Genomic DNA, 22,207 nt, shown 5'->3' with positions numbered 1-22,207 from the left:
GTTATAGCTTACCTTTGCTACTTATGCTGTGTATGTTTTTTTGTCTCTCTTGATCTCCAAAAAACGAAATATCGCTATCGTAAGATGTTGCGGAAATGCACCGAGAACGGGCGTGCGCACGGAAGGGGGTTCCATAATACCGCCAGGAGAAAACTCGGCAATCATTTCCCCGTTTTTCACCATCATATATCAGCTGTTGTTCCTTTCTTTCTGGGTAGTGAGTGCCCTAAATATACAACGATGTCTGGGGATAAAAAAAATCACACAAAAACGGATGTTAACAAATGGTATCGACGTGACGAGGTGTCCCCAGTTTCGGCATCGGGGTGCAAATTGTTTGAACCGCGGTTTGGGACCGAACAATAGAGGGGTTCATCAGAATCGTACTATAAACTATTGTTCCTTGGTGAATTTCATCTATGAATATCATGCATATAGTGTGATGCATATGGATACAAAACATTTTTCAGTACCTTGTAGAAATTACACCCGCCCCTTCAAACTATTGGTTTCGTCGAGATTTTCGCGAGAATTTTCCTGTTACGCAATATGGGGGAGGAGCCAGTTCGGGCGAAAACAATAAAAATGGCGACGTTCTATTTTGCGCCAGGTCAACCGCAGTTACGGCCAGTAAACATCCGTTCTTCACAATAGATCACACTTTGACACGAGTTAAAGGCCAGTAAAAGAAAGTTTATTTTGCTGTTGTTTAAATAATCGTCTTGAAGCTGAAAGCACGTGCGATTATTACATGCAAATCCAGCGAACAATGTGCGATGACGTGTTGATATGTTCTTCCCACGACGCGCTCGCCTGTCCTGATAGTGATAAGGGATCGAAAATATTTGACCTCGTTGTCTTCAAATGCCTCGTTATTGAGGCCTTTTGTAGAGTGTTATAAACACCTTGATGTTTGAAGTGTGCATACCTTGGAAATCACTGTTGCTGCACCAGTAGATCTCTTAAAATTCATGGCTTTTTAGATTTGGCGGTATTATGATTAGTGGCGGTATTATGGTAATGGATGTTAACTTGACATAAGTTAGAATTCTTCATTTATCAAAACTATTTCTTAATATCAATCCATATATTACATGGCAAAAGGTAATTTTGTTACTGAAATTATAGTACTAGATCAAAGAAAGGGGTGCATTGCATCAAAACGAGCCATACAATTACAAAGCTAAAACTCAAATAATCCTCTTATTCTTTATGTTATGTAAACCCTTATCTTCACCCCAGGTTATTTTTTCCCTGTCGCTCCAATTTTTTCTGAAAAAATAGGAGAATCAACCAATAAAATTGGTGTCGCCTTATCATAAGTATATGTAGAGCTAAAATTCTTTTGAAATGTTTCAATGTATAAGGTGGTGTCTGTCTCTGCTTTTTATAGCCCTTACTTGTGCTACCTTTGTATCAAAACCATCTGACATACCCCACTCCTCAGGTTTTACATTGGTACATGTAATTTTGATCACTAAGTTCATTTGCCAGTAAGCACAGGACCATTATTTTTACAATTGAAAAAATTGCTTCAGTTTTATTGGGAGCCCTGATTACATAGAATAATGTCAGAGAGAGCTGAGATCACATCACAGTAATCAAATCAAAACCCACAAGCACTTTTTATTATCCTCATGGGATGACATAAATGAATGAATTAACTTTTCTACCAAAGTCAGGTTCAAAATTACACTTTTGATTCCATAAACTACTTGCAATGATATAACTCAGCCATGATTAGAACAACCAATGAAAAGTTTGCGAAACATGAATTCAGTAAACTAAATTATCCTCCAATCGGGGATGGCAGTTACTGTAGTAATTTCATGAGAGCCTTTAGGGTGAAATTTAAATTTTCCTTATCCATTTTATCACTGCCATGCTTGGAAAAATAATGACAGAGGTATTTTATATGCACCAGCCGAATATAGGTATATACGTGATAAAACAATATGAAAAAAATATGACCGCAACTTTGTAGAAGCTTGTATATATCCTATTGCGCCTTTTGATCCACTATAGATGATATATTACCTTCCCTATGGCAGTGTCCCTGAAAGTGACAGCAAATAACATGAGTAAAACCTCAGTAGAGTTCAACACAGACTCAATTGCAGAATAATTACAATATCCTTGCCTTTTGAAGGCATATATATTTTATCTACAACATAAAAAAAGATATGACTTTGTCATAAAGTCTATCCCAACCTCTTTGATGTCCCCTGGCAGAGCTGTGATAATAAATTTTATATGTCTGAACCACTGAGTCTCATAAACTTGCTATAAAGTACTTTAATGCAAGGTTCATGCAGTAGAATAAGCAACAAAGGAAGGCCCTAGACGTTAATTCTGTCAAAGCAGCTGCATCTTAGGTAGACCGTACGTCATATACCTGTTTACCAGTCTAAATTATAACGATATAATATAATATAATAGTCAGTATCAGACATACAACTTATTATCATTATTATCTATACCTTGTATAGCATTGGCTTGCATTAGCATTAGCAAACTGATCATACACAAATTGTGGCAAATGTTTTATACAGTTTTGTTACACAACCATGAAGTCTATTCAAAATAACATCTATAGAATATCTTCTTGCATAAAAGCCCTTTTATTAACAAATCCTTTCCGTGCATCATGAAAAATTAACAGTTGCACATTTATGGCTTTCAGTAACACCTAGAGTGACCTGTACATTTGACTTTCCTGCGTAAGTTTACATATACATTTGTAGATGACATATTTAGCGGCAAATATCAGGTATATCATTGGAAACACGTGTTACAAACAAAAAAGCCACATGAATAAAACATCACATCGGGTTGTATCTGGTTGTCAATAATTTCGCTTAACAGTCAATATTTTCTTGTCAGATTGCCAAGATTTTCTCAGTTATTAGCAGAAATATTGTTGAGGAGATGACATTGAATATTCTAGGCACCTCTTCAAGGATCGGCTGCTGCTAATCCATAATACTGATCATTACCATTAGGGTGTAGATGTACACTACCGTCCTAGAATTCAGATGACGCAAAATGCTGTCACCTCTAACAGTTTGGGCCATGCAAAATGGACAAAGTGCTCTATTGATATTCATATCCCGTTACCCAACCTTTCCTTGCGTATGAAAACCTTTGCTTGTCTGCTCGTAAACTGGAAAGGTTCATATGAACGAAGATGCCACTACGCTACGCCAACCGTTAACCCCGCGTAATATATGTACGTACGATTATAGTGGTCAAATAAAGGTACAACAATTCTATTTTCCACATGGGTAGATTTTGACTTACTTCCAAACAGAAGACGTTTCTGACTTTTTCGAGACGAAAGACGGAAAGGAATTGTACACAGACATGTAAGCCTAATGAAATGTGCAACATAATCACATTCTAGTTGTTCATCCCCTTGCTTAAAATAAGCCATCTCCCATTAACAGAACACCCCTGCTGAATGCTGATGCCTCACTTGGTAACCAAGAAGAGTAACTATGCTTCAGAGAAACATGACCTTCACTTTGAAAACCACTTCTGTCGATTTCAACATCCAGCAAAGAAGTTCTAGGCGGCTTTCAGTATTCTACCTTGGATCGAAAAGCATAAAAAAGCAAGGTGGTCTTTCGCCGATAATGTGCACCTACAAGATAAAAGGCTTAACACAGCGTGCACTAAGTTCTTTCAACTCCCAGAGCTCTCAAATGTTTCTAGCTCGGCCGCTCTATCATAGGGGCTGTCAACCTATCAAAGCCACCGTCCACTTGGCTTTCAACTATCACCTAAGGCGAATCGCTGGCTTGAAAACAACTTCTATTCTACGCTCGGCAATTTCAATCACAGGATATTGCACTATTGTATCCCTCCCTCAGGGACGTCCGCTCCCATTTGCCCAAATGAATCCCAATTGGGCAGCGCTATAGACATGATATAGTTTCAAGATGGCTGCACTGTGTACCGAAACAAAACCTAAAAGCCTGGAGTAATCTCAAGCTTTTTCCTGGTGCAGTACAACATTTATCTGGACACTTACCGTTACTGCCTTGCATGGTAGAATGAGCACACATACGTCTCATTCTATACTACCACAGAAGGCTTCGTACAGAAATTGTTGAAATTTTCACATTGGTTTAATGTTCACAGTTTTCCTGGTAATCTATTCACTGCGAACTTAAAACTACCATGAAAACACTTGCTCTGTCTTCTGTCCACTAAAATCACCAGGAACATTCCATCAAATTTTCTCCTGATGGCGAAATTAAATCCCAGTGAACTTTAGGAATTTATAGAACATACATATATATGGCAGTATTTTCTATAATTATGTGAAGATCCACAATCAAAACAGATGATCTCTACATTTGTCAAGTATGTTCACAAAGACAGATGTCTTTGCAACAAGTACAATACCACATACACTGGTTCACCCATGGGGTGCCATATGGGCCGATATTGCCGCAACAACCCTTAATCATTGTCTATCCCCTAAACACAGGGTTTCCTGCAAAACCCCCCGATGACGGACAGGTGGCAAAAGGAACCATGGCAAAGATGTCATACAGCAGAAGAAAACTACCCTATCATCTCTGCTATCATAACTGCGCCAACTGTCTACAATTAATCAAACCAGGAATAAATCATCCCCAGCTGGCACAGTTTAGATGTGTTACAGCACAACCACCCTACCATCTGTATGTAAAACAAGGCGGAAATGTGCATGATTCCTAATAGTCAATATGTTCGTGAGCCCTGCAAACTGAGATATTGAAATGGGCTCCAATCCCATCCATCTAAGCAACCGTCAGTTTCTCCGTTGTGCTTTTCCGTGAAAAGAATAACTCATATGAGCTTTGGCGAGCAGACATATCAAATCCATTCATCTTCAATGAATGTGCTTCACTTGAATGTACGACGTGCATCGTTCACAGACATCAAAAGATCTGTATTCACGAGACGCCAGCGATCGCCAGCGTAATATTTCACCCAGCCTCTCTTACACCAGCTGAGAACTACTCCAAGAATTGGGTAGGCATTTAATCTACCGAGAGCAAATTGTGACCACCGTTCGTCCTGAATGGGAGACAAGCCCAATGTGTGGACATACGGAGAGACGAGCAGACAAATGCAGGGAGAAATTTCACCCGACACGCCGCACAAACCTGCCCTCTTCTCGGGGACTGTTGATTACATCTGAAAATTGGCGGGTCGCGGGGTTCAATAATCCAAGCTCAGCTTCAATTCCTGATGAGTACAGCGCAACAAAGGAAATAATTCATCTCCACAAAATTCCATCACAGAGGTCTCGCTTGAGTGCCACGGGCAGCGCGTAGCACGAAACCAGGCCACGCAGAGACAAGCTGCTGGCAGGCCACAGTTAAGATTATTATATAACATCACTAGATTAAAAGATTATCACACAACCCAATACAGCATTACTAAAGCATCTCCCATTGTCGTAATACAATAATATTTTGTTCCTCTTGTTTACGTTCATGTGTAACTGATAATTTCTAATCACCAACTACAATACAGGATACAGTTTTGGGCCCTGCAGCTTGATTCAATGATTCTCAGTGAGAGGTTTTACGGTTTCATATCTCTCAGTGGGGAAGGTGATTGCTTTTCTTCTGACAGAGAATTGCCTAAGCCATGTGTGGCTGAGCTACCAACCAGAAGACCTCAGAGACGACACGGTATAGTTTTACGTCGACCGCCTGCACGCGGTCGTAAGGGGAATGCTCTCCTGTTGGTTACTACTGCTGCGAACATGTTATCAATCACAGCCCACAGTCTTTCCTGTGTTGTGCGTGAGTCATTCATTTAGGGATATAAGATGCCACATATAGAGCGTGCTGCGATGGTTAATACTTAAAACCCCAGACTGATGTTGCATCTCTTTCACTAGCTACTACTGGTGTGTGCATGATGCTTAGTGATTACATAACTTTACATACGGTTCCGGTTATGAGTTACAGATGACTGAGTAGTTGTGAATCATGAGTAGTTATCAACTTTTCAATATTAATCCTCACATTTGTCAAAACCATAATCCTTTTTAGAAAAAAATATTTGGAAACATAAATTCATATCATGATTATTGTGATCAAAATCGTTGTCGATGACTTTACGTGTAATTTTTGGCCAAGGGTGCTTGAGAAATGGGGCGAGAGCGGTACTTCCGGGTTCGTGGTTTATCGTGACGTGTCGGTTTGGTGCTCGGGTGGAGAGAGTTCTTGCCCCGCTGCCTACATCAGACACCACGGCTTGAATATAGATCTATTTTACGCTAACATAGACGTGAAAATCCTGCCCTGATCTTTGCTGTTTTCCTGTGATAGTTGCCGAGGCATGGTAGCGGCAGATATCGTTGGTAACGGCTATGAAACTTACATCCGCGTAGCCGAAATCGTGTTGATTTCACAAACACTGCCGAGTGCGAGAGGAATGGGATCCCGTCTCCTTGTGACAAATTTTATGAGACTCAGGGAATGGCATCTAAAAGGTAGCCGTGCCCCTTTTAACCCTGGTCTCCTATTTCACGCGGGAACACATCGATCGGGCGGTGGACAACATCTAACCACGTCAAGATCAACTTCGGAATTTTCGATCGGCTCGGTCCAAAGGCCAAACGCCGTGCGGAGTGGACGTGGCATCGCGGCGCCGAGCGCGCTGCGGCGGCCTCCCTAGCACAATCGCGACAAAACACGATGATCCAACATGATCCTATGCTAGATTAGAAGATAATAATTCGTACTCACCCCTTCCCTTGTTCTGATCCTCCCCCGCACAGCCTAACACCGACAAACAGCCCAGAACAGCCAAACTCACAATCAAACTTGACGCCATTTTGGTTCCACAGAGCAGATGAAATCGCCCACAATGCACCTCGTGACACCTACCAGCTGAAAACTTGGCCCACGTGCGGTTTTCCCGCCACTTTTATACACTTTGGGCAATTCCAAATTAATTTCGTGTTTCCAATGAACATGAAAGACCTTGGTGTTAATAGTACACAACGCATATTTTTGTTCATAACTTTACTTGCCTATCTTCCCTATATAACGTTAAATCTTTGGATACTTTCAATGGTAGAGCCTAGAGGGATTTTCACATTAATTTTCCACACCGTCCTGGCCATCTAAGCTTTCAGATTTTCACGCGTTATATCTACTTGTAAACATGTCATAACATTCTTACGTGTGTTCGTATGCTACAAGTATGATACAGTCTTGAATACAGTTAATTTCTCAGGATTGTATAGACCGTATACTAGTACCATGCAAGATGTTAATACACAGATGTTATCAGTCAACCTGTGCAGAGTCGTTCTTGGCCCATAAACAGCGCCCTCCAGTATCGACGTAAGATACTGCAGTTACCTGTTACATGTTGTAAGATCTTTAGGCATAAGAGGTATGGACGGTGAGCTCGAGCATGATGATCTGTTTCTTTCCTATAAGATCCTATAAGTTCTTCTATCACTCATACAATCCAATCATTCGACAAACTATGAATTCCTACATCCTGTCTTTCTTATCTTGTCTTGTCCTTCTAAGAAACTTAATTGTTACCTCCGGAAAGAAGGTACACCTCCGACGAGGGTACTGTGTTTCCGCCTATATCATCTGGATGGACTTGTTTGAATTTTATAACTTATGTGTTCGTATTTAATCAGGTCCCTTTGAAACATGGGGACTTTGGGCACTGAATCTGTACGCTGTATTTTCACGATACTACAACATATGATATTACAGTTCGACACTCCCATCCTGAAAGTGGTGTGGTATAGTCCATTATCACATAGTTAGATAGCGTCAACCAATCAGAAGCCTCCATTTCCTTCGGTTATGACGCCATAATGCAATAAAAGTCCCATAAGTGGTGTTCAATTAGTCATGGGTGGTGTTCAATGATTTTGACCAATCAGAGGGAGCTATGGTAGTGACTAAGTGGTGTTCAATAATATTGACCAATCAGAAGGACACCCAGAAGGGAGGAATGATTATCATCATTAATCCTCCCTTCTGGGTGTCCTACAGAGTATAGTAGAGTAGATTTGAAAACACGATTTGTATGCAAAGATTGTAATGTTGTGAAAGATTTTCTGTGGAAGTTTTAGTTTCAAAATGAAATCTGTAATACAGTACTCTGCACAGAAATGACAAATGTAAATTTTCACATGCATTTCTCAAATTGGACTGATGCATTAACATGTAGTAAGAGATCAATGTGTCATACAGGTATCTTTTACTCTTATATGGGTCAGTTTGGATAGGCTATGTGATAATAACGTTAATGACCCGCCTGTTCCTCGGTGCATATGGTGTCATAACGCCTGGTCAGGTGCTATAACCACCTCATAAAACCACCTCGTTCGCTTCGCTCACTCGGTGGTTTTATTCGGTGGTTATAGCACCTGACCAGGCGTTATGACACCATATGCACCTCGGGGCGGGTCATTAACCCTTAATTAAACAAGTCGGTGCGAGCGTAATGGCTAACTTGTATTCCAAAAGCTCTCACTGCCAAGATATAATTGACTACTCTCCAATTAAGCAGAGGTTAGGCTCTTGGTATCGACCTCTTTTTAGGCATTTTTGTCGGCCATTATTCTCTCTTTTATCAGCTTTTCTTTGTGAGTGCTATTTTTATGTTCCAAAGTTGCAGTACAAAGTTTATATCTATATTCTTCACTGCAACGATTAGCATTGCATAGGTCTTTTCGTTTCCACGATGGTATCACAGTCGGATTTACGGAGGCAGCGCTATCTACATATATGCATTGAACTTCGTGTGGACGTTATCGGATAGCGTGATTAGAGCTAGAGAAGCAATAGCACAATGTTTTTTTGTGAATTCACGGGAAAGTTGAGCAGAATTCGAAGTTAAGTTCTAGTTCCATTACATTACTGTTTTCGCCCCTAGACCCTCCTATACCGTCAACTACAATACTGACCCGTTTGTTTGTTTGTTTGTTTGTTTGTTTGTTTGTCGCAGTGTGAGTGTGAGTTTAGTTTTGTAATAGGGACTTTTCTTCTTCTATATCTCACATATACATCAAGAACAATCAATCGTGTATGATAGGTTTTCAACCAAGTGGAACATAATCCGAAAATTGAAAACCGCACAAGAGCTAAGAGCGGAAAAATGCATTTATTGGCCCATTTCTTGGTTTGTAATCTTTTCGGTGGGGTGAGGATATGAATGACGGATTTCCGATGGGCTGTTTTGGAGCCAAGACGGCTGAGGTGCTGTTGTTGTGAAAGTTCCCCCACAAATACCAAACACAATACCTGGAAAACCTAACATATCATATCATCTAGAGTCTGGGAACGTGGTACATGTATGTCTAATAAAGATTTCAAAGAAGATTTCAAACATAGCTCGGGAAATCTTTGAGCGTACCAACGTAAATGTGCCTCATAACATTGCAGGCGTATGCATATCAACCAGCATCCTTAGTTTTGATGAAAGTTTGATCATGACTCGGTCGGGTACGTGTGTTTGATATGCCATTAAGACTCATTATCAAAACTATGGATGCTGGGGATACTCATTGAGTATCCCCAGCATCCATAGTTTTGATAATGAGTACGAGTATATACTGCACACGGCCCTTCATCGGTTTATGACGTTGAAGTTCTAAACCACTGAAAGACTAATGGTATATCAAACACACGTACCCGACCATAATCTATACAACGTTATCTGTATAGCTAATTGGCTTTGATGTCAAGACCAAGCAAAGTTCCTGCTGAGATTGGAGTTGACTAATCCTCATGGGCGAGGGGAAACGAGCCTGCACAACTTGGCGGGACGTTTTCGTCGTAACGGATCGTTTTGTTCAGAGCTTTTGTCATTTCCCGATACAGGAGTCAAAGTCGTTAGCAGGTACTCGTGTACCGTCTCACGTAGAACCGATAGATTTTACGGTGACTGCGCGGAAAGGGACGCTGAAACTTCGAACTTCTATAATCGGATGCTGACCGATGGAATAAAGAAGCTGCGTTAAGAAAACTCTCGGCTTAAGTTGTCTTTGAAGCCAGAGGGGAACGATTCTGGTCGACAGGAATTTCGATACTGTGAAACGGCAATTGACAAGCAGTTGCGCAAGCGAGAGAATGCATATACGGCGCTTTGGATCCACGCAACGCTCATGGCATACCAGGTCGACTTTTAGTAGATAACAGGAACCCGGGCAACGTTACATGAACATTTAGAAACATTAGAAGCAGCAGAAGATATATTATTTCATGAAAGTTACCTTATCACGTATTTTCTCAAATTCTCTCCACTCAACAAAAACAATGGCCACAATCCTGGCAATCGCAGTTTTTTTTTTTTTTTTGCTACGGGTCAAGGGCGCTCACAAGCGGATTAGAAAAGAACGTCAGAACTGAAGTATTGCCAATGCGATTTTACATTGGATGTTTAAGGGCGACCTCTAGCAGCCAATGAAATAAATGCTCCAAATTGGCTATGATGTCAATGTAGCTATTCACTGATAGGTCAATCTAAGCTATGCTAGCCATTCAGCAATGTTTGCTATACGGGAACATCAATAGATATATCCGCATACATGTACATCATGCATTGAATGCTGATTGTCCAGAGGTAGTGGTAGAATTGATATCAGAAACCTAATGGTGGTGATGATTAGAAATAACTTGGTCATTTATAGCAGCCAGATTTTGACCATTTTTACCAGAAATACGTAGTCATTTTCCCGCAGAGAAAACTTTAGTCTACGCTGATTGGTCAATTTATCTTAATGGACCAATCAGTATCCACACCACGAAGGTGACATCTTAGTTGCAGTTCTACTGCAGTTCCGCTGAAAGATAGTGGCGTCCTTGTACCGCAGTTTACTTCAGCCTCCTTGGCTCCAGAATTATTGTAATAGATACTGCATTGAAATATGGATCATAGATATCCTAATATAAAATTCCCTTTCACTGGTAAAGCACTAAACAAATTACACAACTACAGAAATTTCACGACATCGTCACTTTATTAATCTCGAGCAACTTATCTGGCCCCTGTAGTCAAAGCTCTTTAAACCTCTTTTGGGTTACAAACTTTGCAGCTACACGCAACACTTCATTAGCGTCTTCCAATATGAAACACAGATAGCGGTAATATATATCATCAACTATTTTTTCATATACTACGACAATCCTCATTATTACAACAGAACAACTAACTCTATTTCTAAATGCAACGTTCCTTTCTCTCTCCAAACCAGTCACGAAGCAAACTAGATACCTTCTCGTGCCAACGAGAATGTCACCAAAGCGGATACAAAATGGTTCACTTAGAAGAAAAAACATAATCTCAGTACGTTCAATCTCACAAAAATGCTTCCAATGTCTAGATTGTACGAGACCTTTACACGAGTGGTTCCATTGAAAATATTTCATAGAGCTTTGTTCACGTTAAGTTACGTTATTTGCTGGTTTTAGGGCCTCAGCTGCCACTGGGCAGGTTTTTCAGCTCGCTGCTGTTTTGTCCGTATCAAGAACACATGCCCACCCTGTCATGCTGCGTAAAGATTGATTCTTGGGGAAAAAATTGTTTCCTAAAAGTTTGTAAAGCGATGACATTCATCGAGTGGTATTTAAGTTGTCGTTTCAGGCACATCTCTGAGCGATGGGCCTCATTTAGCACGAGGTCTCGACCAGAAGGTCCTGAAACAGAAAAGAATGGATGCTGTTCGATCGAGTCCAACGTACTTTTTTGCACACGAGGCCGAGGAAACAGTATTAGTTGCAGTGGATGTGTAAAAGAGAAAGAGAAAAGTGTAGAAAAATACAAAAGCAGGCCAAGTAGATGGTGCAACTACGTGTAGAAATGGTGTAATACCAGTATTCAATCGCGTGACTATGGCATAATCCACCAACATTGTCATCGTGTCATAGAAACGTTCTACACAGCAAATTTTCATCTGCCTGAACCTTCCTCGCCAATGTGGCGTCGTCTTCCTATCGAGTTCACTTGAAAACACCTTTAACAAACGACGCATGAATCGTATGAGGGGAAAGCATGCGGAACTAGAGTCGTTTCCACAGTTGTCCTTTTTCTTTTACTTGTGGAACAAAGTGGGGAAAAACAGAAGTGCTGAAATTTACAAGCAAAAATAATCACGAACTATTGAGCGAGAAAATGACCAAAATGTTGACCGCCACAATTTTTAACCACCGCGCACAAAACAGCATATTGCTTGAGTACTGCATACTAGCCATGTTGGTCACGATATCACAGCATACACAAATCTTGAATATGGCTTAAGAATAGAGGATACAGTTCATAGAATAGGATAAAAGCACAGCTTTTACAGTAGATGCAGCGTTCGTTATACATTATCTGCACTGATAGAAGCAAGAAAGTTCGAGTGAGCTCAAGACTAATGTGTTCAAACCCACTACTCTACATAGTCACTCTTTAGACATGAAGCAATGTTATGAACACCGACAAATGTACACAGCAATGTAAAAGCTTGAGTGGGAAGAAGATAGAGACTATTTTGCTCTGTTAGGTGAGCTTTCAAACTATTTCTAAAGTTTCTCTTGTTCTGATAGTCTTTGATAGATAAATACTGATATTTCTAAGACAAACTAGTAGAATATCTCTCACAAAATATCTCTCACAAATTATATCACCAAACACTGGTCACTTTAGATTTTAAAAAGGCACTTTCCAAGATTCGATTCTGCATTTTTTCCAGGTCTTGTATTGACATCTGCTGTGGGATACTCAAAAATACGCATAGTATTGGAAAGAGTACGCTCTCCACCGTATACGTACAGATTTATTACTAGTCTTTTAGTATTTTCTGCCATAGCTTTTGAAAGGATCGAAATGGTTAACTGTAAAAACATGTGTTCCAACTCTCTTTCAAAATTTAAAGTGACCAGTGCTATCACTTAAGTACAGTCACTATAAGTACTGTAACAATAAATACATCTCTAGTTGCTTACATCGCATGGGTTGTCTTAATAGCAGCAACCTACACCTTATCAAGACAATAGGGTGCCTGCAGCCACGTGCATGTGGTTACGTCATAAATTAGTGTCTGCCACGTTGGATTGGTTGTGCAAAGACTCTCCAAGCAGATATACTGGTGGCAAAAGGAAATTTTTTTGGCCCATGGATAGTGCTTTGCGAACGAAAGATATTCTTGGAGACTACGAAGACTCGTGCGAAGTCTTCTCATGCGGGAAAGATTTCAAACCGGTGATATCTCTCTACATCAACACGTCTGCTTCCTGCTTTTGTGTAAGTTTAAGGGGCGCAAGAATTAAATTTTCAAGAGAACTGAAAAGCATTACCTGTCTGTTCATCCACAAATGCTGTGACGTGCAAACACCCTATGTCTGTCAAGAAAAACTTAAGTCACCCCTCTTACACACCCGAGTCAAAAGCAAGGCTACTACACCATAGCGGATTTGTGGTAGTTCTCCGTGGCGAGGGGAGCGTTACGGATCTCCGGGCGGGTTCCGTCGGCGAAGTACTGCATGGTGGCGGTGCGGGGCTCCAGGCAGGTCCCGAAGGCGTTCTTGGCCAGCAGCGTCAGCTTGTATTCCCCTTCCTTCAGTCCCAGGACGTCAGCGGTGTTGGGCTGGAAGGTCATGTGCACAACCTGGGAAGGAGGAAGTGTTAATCAGCTTTTATTGCCACCGTAAGTTGCAACTTTGACGGTCTACCAGCGACGTCTAGCGGTTGCGGTCGGTTGCACAGCATTGAGGGAACGGAAAAAATTAAGACCGTCCGCCAGCGCCCTCTGGCGGTTGTGTGAGAATACACACCATTGGAAAAATGACCTTCACAAGGGTCAGCTGGTCCATCAGGAGGCCGGAAAGGGTATGCAATATCTTTTTCGGGACACAACACTAGCTTGGGTAGAACTTAACACATTTTCTACTCGAAAATCTATCTATCTTTTTATCAATCTATCTATCTATTTATCTATCTAGCGCGCTGTTCTATTCACTAGACAACATGCGTGCAGTGTAGCCAGGCTCACCTTCGCGTCGAGCTTCTCTCGTGATTTGAAAACTGATTTACGCTAAAGAAAGGAAGTGAAGTAGGCATGCAAGTAAGAACACCATGCAAAAGCCATGCTGAGAAGATGCCACTTAGCTTATCAATTATATTAACACTTTAGTCGGCGCGGAATGACATTTAGACTGACGGACATGTCCCCGTCCTTGGTGCTGAATGATTGTCACACAACAACATGTCGCTCTTCGTGGCAATCCTAACAAGCCTTACCCGGTTCCAGATGGTCTTAGCAATGCTGAAATACCTGTGCTTGGTCCTTGTTTTCCCATCAAATATAGCTTTTAAATTTCTTTGTTTATTTTTTTAGATAAAATCAGTGTCTGCCCCATACTGCAATCTGGCACCAAGGTGTAGGAAGAAAGGTCTCTCGCGGAGGGTCACACCAACCTTGACTTGGACGCCAGTGGTGATGCGGCGAACCTGTAGGTCGTATTCCTCCGCGCTAGTGGCTTTCCCCCAGACGATGGTGATGGAGTTACGTTCCTTCCCGTCCTTCGAAAACTCGATATGACCCGGCGTGGTCGGCACTGCATGCGGAATCAATCAAAGACGGTTTTTCTTTTATATATATAAGTTCTATGTCTTTTGTGTATGACAGTTGTGTGACTGCTTGGTACAGGTCGTGTATTTTGCGGCACAAGTCGCCGCTACACAGTGACCTTCTATTGAGCGCCACTGTTCTGTTCATTTTCATTTTCTAATCGATCCAACAACCGGTCCGCTGTTTTTTTCCGGACCGTTTTTTTCGGACCTCTCCATCAAAATACAAAAACCGGTACCCGCCACCGGTACCCACCCCTAGTTAAAACTGCCCCTTCAAAATCAGGCCCAAAACCGCCGGTTGCTTATAAACTTGGGGAGTGACGAAAAACTGTCCAACTTTTCTGTTCATGCAGCATAAAAAAGATCAAGTTAACAATTGATATCTGACCTTTAACTATATATGAGGAGAAAGGGGAGGTGAAAGAAGAGGGATGAACAGAGAGAAAGAGAAGAAAGAAAGATAACTATAAGTGTGAAATATATTACATGGCGCGCCGGTGATAGCACCATAAATTTCAAAGCAATACCGCCATCTCCCCGATTCTGAAATGAGTCTTTGTGCTTTTGTTGTTAAGAGCTCCAGTTTATTTGACTACAAAGAGCAATGAAGAAAGCAGCTGAACAAATTATGCATCAAGAAACCCGCTGAATTCATTACGGTAAAATTACATCTTACAAAAGAACATTGCAATTCAAACGAGCTGGTACTGATGGTACATCCATTATGTTACCTATCGCTACTTCACCTAAATCCGTAGGGTAACATATATACGGGATTTTTTTTAAACGGGGTATTTAGGGATATGTTAGATGCAACATCAGTACGACCGACAAAAATGCAAACTTGACAGACTAACGTATAACTGCCTGAAAAACTTCAATATCCCTGTATTCGAAGGGAAAGTGGACTTACGGAGATAGCTCTTGATCTTGATGGCGGAGTTGATCATGGCCTTGAAGGACGCCAGGGCGGCGCGGTTCTGCAGCTCAAACAGGCGGCACAGGAAGTCCATGTCCGCACTGTCCTCTTTGCGCATGGAGCTGGAACAAGTACGATCGTGTGAGAAAGTCACCATCTCCTTTCACAGACAGATAGTCGCTGAGGTGTAGAAGATATAACAGACAATTAAGACTACAACGGTGTTATGACCACTAAGCAAATCGTGGTCTGCTTAAAAGCGACACCTACCGGATGAGGCTCTTCGAGCAGAAGACGGCTCCGAAGAGAGCGAAGAACCCGATCAGACAGATCCAAATGCGGGTCAGCACGAAGGAGACGAAGAACAGCATTCCGATGTCGTCTGAAAATGTAAAAAGCGAATGAAATAATGAGTGAGTGAGTGAGTGAGTGAGTGAGTGAGTGAGTGAGTGAGTGAGTGAGAGTGAACGAAAAATGGAAGGAAGGAAAATTAAACGAGAGAATGAATTAAATAAGTGCAAAAGATTCGAACTCCCAACCTCTTGGCAGTGTCACCAGACCACTGGACTGCGCACTCTAACGTTACTTCTGAAGATCTGGTAGACTTAAAGACTTACCAGCACACATGAACTCGCTGTAGCCGATGTCCTTGAGCATGGGCAGGCTGCAATGGAACAAGTGCGGGAAGACCCAGTAGTGCGGCAGGCTGTAGGACAGGATGCCTCCGCACAGGGTGGCCATCAGGAGAGACTTGATCAGATAGCCCAGGCAGATACGCGAGTAGCGGAAGCCTTCCTCGTAACGGATGATGGTCTCACAGAACTGGGTGATCTGGGCGTCTTCATAGGTGCGTTCTCGTACCTTCGCCTGAACCAAGAACACGGGATGTAACATCATATTTATCAACAGTCAAGGTTACACACTAATTACATTTATTCATTCAAAAGTCTTAAAGTGAGAGGGATAAGGGAAAAGACAAAAGACGACAGACTAGACTTAAACAAAGGGAGCGCAAGGGCTAACGTGATCTAATACAAGACAACTCAAAGAAAGCCTCACTACTTTTTACCGTCAAACTGTAACGCACACTTTACAAAAACTTCTAGTGCCATGGAGAGGCTGCAAGAGATGGGTTGAGAGGAAGAAGGGAAATGATAAAAGACAATAGATGTTTCCTTACTCTAGATCTCACCTCCGCAGCAGACGTGCTGTGCGGATTGTTGTGGAGCGGGCTGTCGGCCTCCTGCAGTTCCTCATCCAGCCGCTGGAACTCGCGGATGCGCAGGTCGAAGGCCGGGCGGAGGTGTGACGTCTCCAACACCAGCGTGTAGAAGCGGATCACACCAGAAACTGTTGACAAACAACAACGTAGTGTTAAGAGCATAGAATAAAAACTCTGGTCACCTTTGACCTACTCCTGACGTCACGAGTATGACCCATTAGTGATTTCATTAGTGGTTGTTAGAGGGTATCTAAAAGAAGAAGAAGAGTATGGAAAGTTACGTGACAGGAGAGAGAGGGTCAATATTCCAGAAGAAGTCTAAGAATTTTTTTATCTTGCTTTTGACAATGACAAATGACAATGGAACTGCACTCATTTAAAAAAAAAAAACTTGTTTTATCAAACAGAGAACAACAAGCCCATTTTTTTTACACCGGAGTGGAGTGAGGAAAGTCGTGTAAAGTACTTTTCCCAAGGGCACAGCATCATGGGATTCGAATCCGGGCCGAACACCCTGTCGTTACGCCACACGACCCTACTAAAATCCGATACATGAACATCGCTCGCATTGAAACAACAGTTACGCCTTTGATCTCCACTTACTGATGTGCGGGAAGTTGAGCCAGAAGGTGTTGATGACGAACATGGACAGTTTCTCCACCAGCACGGTGTAGAGGAAGTACTGTAGGTAGAGGGGGAGGGTGGCGTGGCAGGAGGAGCGCACGAAGTCACTCATGGGCACACTGTAGTACTGGATCGCCTCTTCTCGCGAGATGAAACTGTGGGCGGAATTATATTTGGAATGAAAGTTCAACTAACTAACTACCATTCCTGGACTGAGACGGAGGACGTCACAAACTGCCCGACACATTTGTTCCACTGCTTGGAATATCAACAGGAGCATTAACCCCTATAAACATTAATTTGCCAGGTTACATAAGTCCACCACTTTGAGAGTGGGTTTGAGAGATCTCTAGTGCAGCACCCCCCGGTACGCAAAGTTTAGATATACAGGAGTGCATTATACTGGGGGACGTTGGGTTGTTTGGACGTATCTTTACAGGGTGGCCGGCGGAATTATGTATCCTGGTGGAATTATGTTAGTAGATGTTACATTGAAATACCTACGAAACTATATGACCGACGCTTGAGAAAACTTAGATAAAGCACAATTTTAGCACGATCTTCGTGGTTAGGCATCGTGTCCAGTTTTCCACACATTGTGTCTGATGCATTTTTCTTACAAAAATAGTCCACATCTATCAGTGACCTACCCGCTAGAGGCGAGAAGAGTCCAAACGGTTCGCATATAGAAAAAGATAAAATGTAAATATGTTTAAAAGAAAACTCATTTGAGGAACAAAACGTAAAATAAAAACCTACCGCCTGACCGTCGACAAGTAACACGAGTTGGAGGCGTAACGCACAGGACAGGGATAACGCACAGCACATATGCAGAGGGAACAAAACACAAAGGACCAGCATTGCAGACGAAAAGTAAAACCGCATTAAAAAAAAAAAATTCATAATTCTATTCTATACTGATTCTTCTCTCTATACTATACTATACTATACTATACTATACTATACTATACTATACTATACTATACTATACTATACTATACTATACTATTCTATCATTCACTATACAATTTTATTTTATTCTACTCTATTCTCGCATATTCCATTCTGTTCCATTGTATCGTCTTTCGTTCAGTTCCATTTGGCATGCCCATTCATTCATTCCAGTCCAGTGAAGTCCATTTTATTCTCTAGTCCATTTCATTCTACTCCATCACGTTCCACTCGATTCCACCCCATTCCCTTCCGGAATCGATTAATCTTCCCAATCGCATACGATTACATTGCATCCATTCCGGATTCCACTCCGATTCCGGATTCCATACTATTCCATCCCATTTCTGTCGGTTGCACTCCATTCCAATCTGGATTTTACCCTATTCCATTCGATTCTATTTCATCCATTCCGGATTCCACCCAATCTACCCCTATTCCATTCCATTCCACTGCATTCAGCGCCATCTACACCTATTCCATCTCAATCTCTACCCCCCGTTGACCTCACCCTTGGTAAGTATCGTTTCCCTGTAAATCCGGGAAGCAGAGAATCTCGTGCCCCATCAGTGCCTTCAGCGTGCAGACGATGCCCACGACGAAGAAGCCGATGAGGATGTAGTCGATGGCCACGTCCCACCAGGGCTTCAGGGCCTTTATGGCCACCGCCCTCTCCACGGGCTTCTCAACAAAAGACATCTCAGAAATCCTCTCCTATCTCTAGTTAAATCTGTAGATGAGAAAAGCAGTACATTTAGCAGGGGAGAAGTAACTGGGAGTTTTAGACCTCCTTCACGCCTTCCTGTCCAGTTCCAGGCTCTACCTTCACCGAATGTTCACCGCAACCTCGCTCTCTGAATCCACGTCATTATATCTGACAAAGGAGAGGAGTTGCTTACCACTTTCGTAATGGGAACATATGAATTTTGAACGTTTTTCAACGCTGAATTATTAGTCTAATGTAGAGCTAACTTTTACTGTCGCAGCGCCGACTCGTTAAACGGTTTGAAGGTCACGTTGATTAAGGGTTCGTGATGCATTGATTTAATACATGCCCACAAGCTTTCCTTTGCGGTCGTGACTCTGCTGCATCCCCGCTACAATCCTCTGTAAACCTCCCGTGTTCTCTTATGTCTCTAGGCTTTCCTGCTATGCTTATACTGTTGTATAAGGATATATTAGCTATATCCTTATACAACAGCGTCCTATTATTAGCGCACGTACATTGAGAGGCACTGCACGTAGTCGGCAGGAAACCTTGTGTTAAGTACCCTTAACGGCAATGCTGTCTAATCTCACGTGGCTGACGCATCTGCCCACGTTCTCTGCCGAGTGGCGTCAAGTATCAGACTTGAGTTCATCTTCGCAACGTGAGATGTCTTCACGCGGCATCTCACGGCACGTTAACGTTACTGAGGCTAATTGACTCGACTAAGTTGCAACGTGCGCTTATGGGTAAGCATCAAAATGACAGAAGTGCTGTGAATTGCCTGCGCGCCGAGTAGGGGATGGCGCATGTAGTCTTCAACGTGAGATATAACACGACACGTTGCTAAGACTAGTCAACAACAAATCACAACGTGAGAAAGGGTAAGGACACCCCACCCCCCACACTCGTGCCGAGTGGCAAGTTTCCACCTTACATATGCATGATCCAAGATTGGGTGTTGTGTGTGTGTGTTGGGGGGGGGGGGGGTGTATGTGGTTTACGTGCAATGACCGACCGTGCGATGACCGAATGTTTCTGATTGTCTAAAGAACATTACTTCATTGGATATTTCAGGGAAAAAATTATAGTCAAAGTCGCACTTTACCACCGACCCCCCTGGCGATTTGTCCCGGTTCGCCCCTAACAATACATGTTACGTTAGATCTTAAGACCCAAACTTTTGGCAAAACCCCAACTAATTAGACATGCCAATTCAAACATGTCCGCGGTCACCTTGGAAGTCATAGTAGACCGGGCAGAATTCGAACCCATAAATGACAAGGAGTCAGACTTCAAGGTCAACGACACCATCGTAAAGAAACCCAGAGGTCATGTAAAGCCTCCACCAGGCCTTCCTACGGGGGTAACATTCGGCAAAAAAGGAATAATTGGCAAGGAGTCAGTCCACGGGAAGGTTAACATTTTCCCCTCTGAGTAACAACTGCACCTGCAAATGAAAATGCTATGGTGGCCAAAATTCCCTGACAAATATTTTCCCTGTAGCCGACGGCGTGGTCAGCCTGGGTCATGTACGTGATGCCTCTATAGTAGCGCATGGGGAATCCGACTACGTGCGGTACCGTGTAAACTTCCTGTTTGACATTCCACTGTTCCATATAGCCATGACCTCTCCGTATGGCACAAACAATGTGTCTCTTTAAGCGACAGAAGGTCATACTTATCTCAGCTAAGACGGAACAAAAAGTATAACGTAGAGATATGCCGAACATATTCCAATATCAATATTCTGTTATAACATTGCGGTTTACAGTTTGATACAATAGTTCAAACCATATATTTTCAATACATACTATATAAAAGCTCTGTTTGTTCGTAATCGGGCTGAAAATTGCCAGCTGGCTTATTAGCTCATCCAAGCGACTAGTAGAAGCAAACTACAACTTGACATTATTCTCCGGGATACCGGTTTAGAAGCAATGGCATTTTAATTGCCGTAGCATACGAATGTAATACTCAAGTCATGCCGTTACACTGAGAACTCTCGCGAAAAACAAAACCCATACAGAAATCATTATTCAGATTTAACCTTTTGTTTTACAGGAGCCATTACTGGTAATGCGGTACTTAAAAGGTTTCCATTATTTCCATTCAATCAAGCAGGTAGATCTGAGCACAGCTGACAAATGAGTTTTTAGCGCAAATGGAATACCAAGTCTGTACTGTGGTGGGAGGGCACCACTACAGAAACGCAAAACAATCACTATTCTTTCCACAGACATATATATATATACAACCTGACTTTCTTAAACAAATAGATTTGTTTCACGCTGATATTTTTGTAAACCTTGACCTTAACGGAATGTATCTACATGTACCTGTTACCTATCACGTATACATGCCTTAAAAACGCTCAACTGGCGAATTCGTGAATCGCAAAAAATACAGCCCACAGCACCTAGAAATGATTACATACCTTCTTCTGTCACCTTTGCCCGCGTTGTTTTGACCACTAGTAGACCGATTAGTTGATGGTTATATTAAAGGGATATCTCTATCAAATCCGTGCGCCCGGCTCTCCCGGCGGCTGGCCACACAGACGACGTTTTGTAGCCGTCCGCTCCTGTCTAAAAGGTCTGTCTCGTGACGTCACCTTACGTATATGATCATTAGGAGGCAATCCCAGCTGCACAACCTGCACGTAGGCCACGTTAGCCTCGTAATTCAGACATATTGGCCCAATCTCCAAGCAGATGCGGTTTTCCTGTCAGCACTCTTCTAACTTCTGCGGACGTCCGCATAGGAAGGACTGTGCGTTTGAAACGTTTAGTAGGAAGTACAATAACAAAGCCCTACGCGTAGGATTTCCCAGGAGGTTAGAGAGCTTGGTTAGCTTAGGGTAACAATACCTTAGAAACGTTAGTCATACCAAGTTGAGGGCACGCCCGGCGTGCAACGGATCAAATAAATCAGTCACGTTAGCACCGTGAACTTGTACGCATGAACAGGTAGGTTACACCGGCTAAGCGATACGCACAATAAACAAAGGTATAACCGCACAGCTGGCACGTAAGCCACCCTAGCCTAGGTCTTCAGCCATCGATACAGGCGGCACGGGCCCATAACATTCTGTTGAAGGGGCGCACTGCTACACTATCACCACGTATGCCATGTTATATAACCACGTAATACAGGCTTTTATATCATACGAGGAAAGGCT

General features: G+C 42.3%; 2 protein-coding genes across 6 annotated transcripts in view; both read right to left on the bottom strand.

The window, feature by feature from the left end:
• Window positions 1-6,895, bottom strand: part of LOC136444437 (thioredoxin domain-containing protein 12-like) — a 102,003-nt gene extending 95,108 nt beyond the window's left edge. The window contains exon 1 of the mRNA XM_066441984.1: window positions 6,759-6,895. Coding sequence (XP_066298081.1) covers window positions 6,759-6,846 — 88 coding nt within the window. The 5' untranslated portion in view covers window positions 6,847-6,895. The remainder of the gene's footprint in view (window positions 1-6,758) is intronic.
• A 4,097-nt stretch (window positions 6,896-10,992) lies between these two features.
• Window positions 10,993-21,716, bottom strand: LOC136444828 (volume-regulated anion channel subunit LRRC8E-like). 5 transcript variants are annotated; one of them, XM_066442571.1, is made up of 11 exons: window positions 21,464-21,716; window positions 18,832-19,050; window positions 17,349-17,524; window positions 16,716-16,873; window positions 16,141-16,390; window positions 15,794-15,905; window positions 15,518-15,645; window positions 14,449-14,588; window positions 14,024-14,065; window positions 13,436-13,639; window positions 10,993-11,687 (listed from the first exon to the last, which is right to left on the bottom strand). In XM_066442571.1, exons 2-11 carry the CDS (start codon window positions 19,017-19,019, stop codon window positions 11,661-11,663), a joined length of 1,425 nt encoding a protein of 474 aa, XP_066298668.1. In that variant the 5' UTR covers window positions 19,020-19,050; window positions 21,464-21,716; the 3' UTR covers window positions 10,993-11,660. The 5 variants fall into 5 exon arrangements, with proteins under 5 accessions (XP_066298668.1, XP_066298667.1, XP_066298669.1 ...); XM_066442570.1 differs by having other exon boundaries at window positions 16,704-16,873; window positions 21,464-21,714; XM_066442572.1 differs by lacking the exon at window positions 14,024-14,065 and having other exon boundaries at window positions 16,704-16,873; window positions 21,464-21,701.
• Window positions 21,717-22,207: the final 491 nt, after the last annotated feature.

Source organism: Branchiostoma lanceolatum, chromosome 11 (assembly GCF_035083965.1).
Source record: "Branchiostoma lanceolatum isolate klBraLanc5 chromosome 11, klBraLanc5.hap2, whole genome shotgun sequence".
Taxonomy (NCBI): domain Eukaryota; kingdom Metazoa; phylum Chordata; class Leptocardii; order Amphioxiformes; family Branchiostomatidae; genus Branchiostoma; species Branchiostoma lanceolatum.
The sequence above is the reverse complement of the archived record's forward strand: the minus strand, read 5'-3'. Positions and strand labels throughout refer to the sequence as shown.

Coding starts and splice junctions, on each gene's coding strand:
- LOC136444828 (XM_066442570.1), bottom strand. CDS start 19,019: ATGTCTTTTGTTGAGAAGCCCGTGGAGAGGGCGGTGGCCATAAAGGCC. Junction 16,874..17,348: donor GCTCAACTTCCCGCACATCA/GTAAGTGGAGAT, acceptor GTTTGTCAACAG/TTTCTGGTGTGATCCGCTTC. Junction 15,906..16,140: donor CAGCGAGTTCATGTGTGCTG/GTAAGTCTTTAA, acceptor TTACATTTTCAG/ACGACATCGGAATGCTGTTC.